Source organism: Parasteatoda tepidariorum, chromosome 9 (genome assembly GCF_043381705.1).
Source record: "Parasteatoda tepidariorum isolate YZ-2023 chromosome 9, CAS_Ptep_4.0, whole genome shotgun sequence".
NCBI lineage: Eukaryota > Metazoa > Arthropoda > Arachnida > Araneae > Theridiidae > Parasteatoda > Parasteatoda tepidariorum.
The window spans coordinates 9,702,606-9,711,995 of NC_092212.1; the positions used below are offsets into that span (position 1 = coordinate 9,702,606).

Sequence of the window (9,390 nt, forward strand, 5' to 3'; positions counted from 1 at the left end):
TACATTCTATTAAGAAAGTCATTTGATCGGCTATGGTAGAAATAGGTATATATTAAGTGTTTGGTATGTTTAGTGTTAAATAATCTGCCTATAAAATCTCGTGTGGAGGCTTTCTGATGTAAGAGGTGATGGTTTTGACTTGGGGACGGGTGATTCAGAAAAGCATTCGTACAAAATCAGGATCAAGACGTAATTAAATAGAAAACGGTAACTTAAATGTAGTCGTTTCTAATTTGACACACTTACTTTGCTTTTACTTTAATTACTGTTACTTCGATCATATATATATAATCAATGTTAATTCAAAGTATAACTCAATAGTTTTATTTTAAACAAAGTAATGGTGAATTAAATAATTCAAACAATTATAACTCCGCCCACAAATAAACTGCTAAAGAATTACTTTGATTGCCAGTTTTATCTTTTTACCCTGATTGATACGGTTTTATGCTGGCACATATTTGTGCCAGTCGGCGCGAAATGGTTAACGCTTTCATTGCCAGCCGAGTGCAAATGGTTTTACTATATCTATCACTGAAGAGTGGTAATCAGTAGAAATAAAATCTCATAAGTTAAATTTTCTTATTTTAGTAACCGTTTTAAATTTTACAAAAAGTTTATTTTAATAAATAATATGTTTTTGCCATGAGAAAACCTTTTCCCCGTGAAGAGTAGTTGGATGTATGATAATCTGCATCCTGCTAACACTTAATCTGTTTTATGGAGAGCAACACGAAGGACTTTTGCAGCGCGATGTCGCTTAATCCGGCAACGAACGAGTAAATCTGTATTTCATAGTATAGTTTGTTTCATGCTTACATAATCTCTCTTGTTGCTTACATTATCTGGATTCAATTTAATTGTCTTTCAAAAAACTCTTTTTTTTTCCCGATTGGATTTAAAAAGTAAATAAAATATTTCTTGTCGAAGAACTTTTTTACTGGACACGTCTCAGAATACGAATTTAAGAAAAGGTATGAAGCTAAAGAGGTGGGTTTAAGAAACTACACTACATTAAATGTGCTTTCTGAAAAAGGACACTCCTTAATAAAATACGTGCTTAAGAAAATAAGCAGAGCTCAAACTGTGTAGTATAATGAAACAGACGCATTTAAAGATGCGTGTTTAGAAAAATGGACACAGTTAAAAAGCATGTTATAGAAAAAGCACATAGATTCTGTTTTTCAAACTTATCTCATGAAAATGATTCATTTTCTAAAGAAATAACTAATGAATTCAAATAAACGTATAATGTGATATCGGCCTTTCTTTTTTAAAATCACCAAGTGCATTTTTTAAAATAAGCTTCTTTTTAGAAAAAAAAAATTGCATGTCAATAATTTTTTTTGAAGGTTTTTACGGATCCAATAAATTCATAATATTGGTATTAAATTTTCAGGGTACGAGTTTAGATATTTAAAAATAATTTTATCATACTGAATCCGAAGAGTTAGTATACTGAATTAGAAGAAATCGACTAAAATGTTACCTCTATAATATGCCCAGACATCCCAACAACAGGACTTATGCATACCTGCCAACTTTTATTCCCTTCCATTATTATTTTTCCCAGTGGTATTGAAAGGAAATTAAAACTTCAATTTTAAGCTAACAAATACGTTGTATTTGAGAAAATTTAAGTTGACAACCATGATAGTAACGCATATTAATATATATGCTTAATTTTTGTAAGAATAGTGGTGATGAATATCATTTAAAAATTAAGATTATAAAAGACAAAAATAGTATATAATTACTACCACTTTAAATATAAAAATAAAATCTTCCGGAAAATCCGGAAGAGTTGGTAGGTATGACTTAGCCATCACCTCCTACATCAGAAAGCATCCACACGGTTTTATATAAGTAATCTGTCCAGATTATTTAAAAAGTGAACCAGCATGAACCCAAATTCTGTTTTAAAAGTGGGCGAAATTTATCTTTTATATTAGAGAATTGAATCTGTGGTGGCTGACAAGTGAATAAGACAAACCAATTATATTAATAAATTAATCACATTTTTAGAGATATATTTGCCACCACTTTCTTATTCTTACTAAATTTTACATTCATTTTTTATGAAGTTTATTCATGGTAGAATCGGACTTTCTATAAAAAACCACGCGGGCGCTTAGCTCTGTATTGATTATACTTAGTGTTTAAGAAAAGAAAGGACGAAATTTCTCCTTTAGTTGTAAAATTTCAGATGAACATTAAAGTGAATCCAATCACTTTTTGCTATGTTCATTTATTTAACCCTTTCGCGCCGACTGTCACAAATACTTGCCAGCATAAAAGCGTATCAATCAGGGTAAAAAGATAAAACTGGTAATCAAAGTATTTCTTTAGCTGTTTATTTGTGGGCGAGTTATAATTGTTTGATTTATTTAATCCACTATTACTTTGTTCAAAATAAAACTATTTAGTTATACTTTGAAATAACATTGATTATATATATGATTAAACTAACAATAATGAAAGTAAAAGCAAAGTAAGTCTGTCAAATTAGAAACTACATTTAAGCTATCGTTTTTTATTTAAGTACGTCCTGATTCTGATTTTGTAAGAATGCTTTTCTGAATCACCCGTCCCCAAGGGGTTAAACACGCATTTTGAACTGTGTCAATTTTCTTAAACACGCATTTTAAATTGTGTTAATTTTTCAAACGCTCAATTTGATCCGTGTCAATTTTCTTAAACGCGCATTTTGAGCTGAGTCAATTTTCTAGACACGCATTTTGAGCTGTGTCAATTTTCTTAAACGCTTGTTTTGATCTATGTAAATTTTCTCAAAACGTATTTTTAGTTGCGTTAATTTCCTTATACAATCAAGTTGAACTGTGTCCGAAATAAAAAAAAATCATCTAATAGATACTATACGGCAAACGCTTTGTTACATAAATTTACTTTTTACATCACTACCAAGTGAGGATTAGGTAAGAACATAAATTTTGATTCTTGAAATTCAACAGAATAGGCAATTTTGACAATCAAATATTTATATATTCCGAATCGTATAATTTTATCACGAAAACTGAACTTTCCATGCATATATTACCTCTCAAAAATTACGCAACTTAAAGTGTAGATTGCGAAGGAAATGAATTATCCTTGAAAACTAGTTTACTTCATTCATAAACCAGTCTCCGTTTTCTTTTAACTCTTGAATCGCACTCAGTTTAGAATAACCACTCAGGGTATTTTATTTCATTATCAGAGCAATTCTAGATTCACTCTTCCTCGATTTAATGTAACGAAAATAAGGATTACATTGTGTGCATTTGTGATGTAACAGGCGACTGAATTTCGAAATAGGAGTCGATGTTGTTCTTTTTTTTTATGAATATTTTACGTCCCAAAAGCGAGGTGAGCAAACAAGTTGTAAAAAGATAGACAACGTATAAAACTGTTATCGTCAGAATATTGTTGCTTCTCCAAAAAAAAAAGTATTCACGATACACTTACACCTAAGTCTGTGCTGCTTATAAAAAGAGTCATAAAAATAGCAATTTGCTTATTCATAGTGCGAGCTCTTTTTTATTTCAGAAGGGCTGCAGAAGTTCGTTGAACGGTTTTTGCGTACAAAATTAGTATCAAGATTCTTCTAAAATAATCATTAAACATCTGCCATCGATTATTTAGAGTTATAAAAGGTTTATTTATTTATTTTTTTTACGATAATCCTCTTCTTCTTTTTGCAGGTACACACAATTCCAAAATTTTTTTCCCGTTTTTTTTTCGCATCACTCTGTCGTTCAACTTCTATTAATCAGCTTATTATGATTATGTAAAGTTGGTTACGTTTGGCGCAGTATAGTTGATTCCGGCACATAAACCTTGAAATCTATATTTAATTTCCCATTTTTTTCGATTCCCAGTCAACATTTTTACCTTTTTTTTTCGAGTCACACTTTGGTTAAGCACCTTCAAATCAACTCATTAAGATTCTGTTAAGTTGTTTACGTTTGGCACAGTATAGCCAATTCCAACCATTAAACCATTTTTTTTTTCAATTTAATTCTTTTTACTACTCTGAAATTGATCATAAGGGAAGAATTCAAATTATGTCTAGATGGTTCAGGGGATAGATTTTTCGTCTCCATATGAAATGTACAAGTTCGAATTCTATCTGCGAGCTTATGCTGCTCTGGATCTCCCTGTTGGGCTAACTATAGCAGGTTTTTGTGATTTTACTCTCTGGGAAACATCTGCAACAAAAAAACTCACCATCAGGGCAAATCTGCTCGTGTACTTATTTCAGGGTACTTATTTCCTTGTCTTCTGGGTTGGACTAAAAGAACACAGGGCTACATAGTTGAGCACTGATAGCTGCAAATGCGATATAGATTGACTGTTCAATGCTGGTTATAAACGAAATTAAAAATGATACTAAAATTACATTACTCATTACTTTTCGATTTCTAAATTATAAATTTTTTATGAATCATAAACAAGCACCTCATCCCATTTTTAGTTACATAGCTTTCAATGATCATAGTGTTAGCGTTCCTTAATTTTATCTCTGGTCAAATAACATGGACAATGCAAAAAATTGGCACCCTTCTCACCAAACTTGCACATTACAGCTTATAAGAGGACTCTCAGTCGCAACAGAATTAACGGAGCACATTGCTCTTGTTGCATTATGCAGTTTGTCACCAAAGCACTCATACTTATATGTGATGGTTATCATAGCATCAGCCCCGCGAGGGGCTCGAACTAATCCATCTGAGTGGGAATAAATAATAAATCGCCGAAGCGCAATTGAATGGTGAAAGTTGGGGTTCAGTAACAATAACTGAGAGAAAATTAAAATGAAGTAGCGTGATTAAACAAACAAATTTAAGAGAGAGAAGAGGTTTTTGTGGCAGACTGCCTCGCCTCCCCCCGAGCTTCTCAGGTGCACAGTATCCACATAGCCTCAGAGAAATAGGAAAAATACATGATAATAAATACGCAAAAATATATGCAAGTATTTACAACTATTTACAAAATTTACGGGACAAAACTCCATCGGATAGGAAAAAGGCGGTTGCTGGGCTATATTTTATGTTGTCTTTGATGAGCTCAAAATCAAAGTTTTTAAAGTAGCTGCGCGTATGACAAGAGAGTGTGCATCTCTGAAGAAACTTGCACATAGTTCAGGTATGTGCTCATCTATTTTGTTGATTTTGAAATTTCTTCTTAGATCTTTCATTTTCATGGATCTGGGGGATCCAGTGATGTATCTGAGAAATTTATTTTGAGTACTCTCCAGTTTCTTCGTTTGAGTAGCAGTGGTTGTGCTTCAGTCACCAAAGCTAATATCATTTCTGGGTCACCACGTATTGAAAAGGTTTTTTAAAATGGTAGCAAAACGGAAAAAAATACAGATGTTTAAGGCTAGTCGTATAAAATATTTTAATAATATCGTATAAAAATGTATTATATATATATATATATATATATATGTTGGATAAGAACTAACTCCTAAGGGCTCAGTTGCAACCCTTTAATGGTCAGTCACAAAAATTGGTCTATTAATAAAAAACATCTTAATCTCGAAAGTGGCAGTACACATTTTTTTCTGTTAGCTAAAACGATAGCTTTGAAAAAAGCACCATGCTTTGATTTTAAATCCAAATATAAATATATATTATTAACATATTTCTGAAGAACTAACCCTTTAGGGCTCAGTCACCACCCATTATTTTAACCCATTAGTGCCCACCTACAAAAATTGGTCTATAAATAAAAAACATCTTAATCGAGACAGTGATTGTACACAGTTATTTCTGTTATCCATCACGTTTGCTTTAAAAAAACACCATGCTTTAATTTTAAATTCAAATATAAATATATATTATTAACATATTNAAGTGCCTCACTATACTAAAAGTTAATCTAAGAAAAACAAGGAATACGAATGAAATTCTTCTGTTGCAGCGTTCTTCTCAGGAAACGAACTATTTATTTTCACGAATTTCGAAATTAGTAGCTAAGTTCATCAATAGATAAGGCTGCTATTTGGAATTATTGCTGACTATCTGCTGCCTGGACTATAAAAATCATAAAACAATATTTTCTTCTAAATATTCCGACTGAAATATTAACACAGAGTTCTTTTAACCCTTTCGGGCCGACTGTCACAAATACGTGCCAGCATGAAATCGTGTCAATCAGGGTAAAAAGATAAAACTGGTAATCAAAGTAATTCTTTAGCAGTTTATTTGTGGGCGGAGTTATAATTATTTGATTTATTTAATTCACCATTACTTTGTTCAAAATAAAACTATTTAGTTATACTTTGAATTAATATTGATTACATATATGATTAAACTAACAATAATTAAAGTAAAAGCAAAGTAAGGCAGTCAAATTAGCAACGACTACATTTAAGTTACCCTTTATTATTTAATTACAACTTGACTCTGATTTTGTACGAATGCATTTCTGAATCACCCGTCCCCAGGGGGTTAATGCACAGTCACAAAAATTGCTCTATTAATAAAAAACATCTTAATCTCGAAAGTGGCAGTACACATTTTTTTCCGTTAGCTTCCACGATAACTTTGAAAAAAAAAACACCATGCTTTGATTTAAAGCCAAATCTAAATATATATTATTAATATATTTCTGAAGAACTAAGCCTTTAGGGCTCAGCCACCATCCATTATTTTAACCCATTAGCTACCAGCTACAAAAATTGGTCCATATATAAAAAAATCTTAATCGAGAAAGTGGTTGTACACATTTCTTTCTGTTATCCACCACGTTTGCTTTAAAAAAACATCATGCTTTAATTATAAATCCAAATATAAATATATATTATTAATATAGTTCTGAAGAACTATCCTATAGGGTTCAGCAGCAATTCATTATTTTAACCCATAAGTACCCAGCCACAAAAATTGGTCTATGTACAAACAATATCTTAATCGAGAAAGTGGCGGTACACATTTATTTCTGTTAATTAGCTGTGAAAAAGCACCATGCTTTGATTTCAAATCTAAATATAAATACATATACTGACTTGTTTCTAGAAAATTAAACTAATTAATATATCATTTTTTACCGCCTTTTTAAAATAACGCTAGCACTCCTGAGTCTATTAACAGCAAACGGAAGTTTTTCAAATCACATGCATAAATCACTGAAAGCATTTTATTTAACTCTCTATTCAACAATATCCATTAAGCTAATAAAAGTTTATACATTTTATAAACAGATGGAGAAACTCTTCACTTTCTATTTAATTAACTTTGTCCATGAAATTATCGACTCGAAAAATTTTACTATAAAAGTAAATTTTAAAAACGAATATCTAATTCAAAACTGCAAATATGCATACAATGCTTTCTTAATTGTATATAAGTAGACTTCATGCTAAAACAACTTAAAGTAAGAATTTATACTTATTATCCTCAATCACAAAATCATATGTTTCAAACCAAGGTATTGGAGAAAGGCCCAAAGAAAAGAGTTTTCCACGATGTTGTCCCTATATATTGAATTTTATTAATAATTTAAAATCTGCCCGGCAGCCATTAAATCTCACAAAATACCAAGAGTATGAATTTCTGCACAATAGGCAGGAAAATAATAAAATTACTTCTAGATTAGATAGAAAACTCCATAACTTTGAATATCGAATAATTTATCTATGCTATTGTTCGAAAAAGGCTTGTTCCGTCACCAATAATCGGTATGACAGTGTGCGGCAACATTTTAGAAATGATCAAAAAACAAATCTACATATTTACTTGGCAATTAAGCTTTCTATAAAAATACAAAATTACTCTAAACCAGTGGTGGGGAAACTTTTTTTTAAGACGGGCCATTTGTAATAACTAGACAATTGTAGCGGGCCAAATAATAATGCTTAATCGTTAAAAAATTTATGTGTTCTATAAACATATATTATTACATACACTTATTATTTTAATAGTAAAAAAGCAAAAGGTAAGAAAATTATAAGCACAAAGTATGAAATGAATTTAGTGTAGTTCTTGATGTGAATTATTATAACTTTATTTTCTGGTGTCATTACTGATTGATGGTGCATGAGAAAAATGAAATTGAGACTGTTTCTTCAAAATATCATCATAGTCCGGTTCCATTTGCGAAACAGAAATTCTTAAAACTGATGAAAGGTGCTCATATGTAATTCTGTTTCTTAAAGAAGTTTTCCTAAGCTTCATTGTTGAAAAGATTAGTTCGCATATATAAGATGAGCCGAACATTGTCATTATCTTCATTGCATGAGTAATTAGATTTGGGAAATTATCTGGACTTAAATTTTTATAAAATTCTAGTAATGGTACTGTATGAAAAGTTTGTTTCAGGAGAGTATTACAGTTCAGTTCTATTAACTCAAGTTGAAATTTTGCATCAACTTCTTCGTAATTAACATTGAATGGGGTCGCAAAAATACTAAACTCTGTTTCCATTTTTCTTAAGTCCTGAAATCTCCTTTCAAATTCTGAAGATAGTTTTCTCAAATTAATTTCGTATTTTTTAATCTTATTGTTTGATATAGTGAATTTTAAAGATTGTATTCTTGGAAAATGAGAAAAATCAGATTTAGAGATCTGATTAGTAAATAATAACTGTAATTTGAAACTTTTCAGGTATTGCCAAATATCGTGAAGAAACTGATTTTTCCCTTGCAATTTGAGATTAAGTATATTCATGTGTACGAGGAGGTCTGTGAAAAAAGCGAAGTCAGAAAGCCACGTTTCGTTTTTTAAGACGTCAAATTGATTATAAATGTCTTTATCAAGAAGAAAATTCACAATATCGTCTTTTAAATCCCAGATTCTTTCAAATACTTTTCCAGCACTTAACCAACGAACTTTTGAATAATACAGGATATCGGAATGGTCAGCATGTACGGACTCCAAAAACTGTTGAAACTGGCGATGTAATAATCCTCTGGAACGAATCATATTTACTAGTTTTTCAACAATATTAAGTATATGGTCAATATCTAAAGTCGATTTACAGAGAGCATCCTGATGTATAAGGCAATGCAAAAAAACAACATCATTTTCCGGATACTTAGAATTAAATTTCCCAACAAATCCTTGATTGATTCCAACCATATTAGGAGCACCATCTGTAGTTACATTACATAACTTATCAATAGGTAAACGAAGTTTATCGATGCAATTTTCAAATTCACAAAATATATCGGCACCAGTCGTTGTTCCTTTCATTGACTGCAGCCCTGCAAGTTCTTCTGTAATTTCAAAGTGGGCGTTGATTCCTCTTACAAATATGAGTAACTGTGCAGTATCGCTGATATCTGTACTTTCATCCATGGTAATTGAATAAAAAATAAATTTTTGAGTTTTTGTAGTCAGTTGTGAAATTAGATTTTTATCAATATTTTCAATTCTCTCGGTGATT

General features: G+C 31.0%; 1 protein-coding gene across 1 annotated transcript; it reads right to left on the reverse strand.

Annotated features, from left to right (window-relative positions):
• Positions 1–8,009: 8,009 nt before the first annotated feature.
• Positions 8,010–9,302, reverse strand: LOC122270866 (general transcription factor II-I repeat domain-containing protein 2-like). Its single transcript, XM_043049982.1, has one exon. It carries the CDS (start codon positions 9,300–9,302, stop codon positions 8,010–8,012), a length of 1,293 nt encoding a protein of 430 aa, XP_042905916.1.
• Between the last annotated feature and the right edge of the window lie 88 nt (positions 9,303–9,390).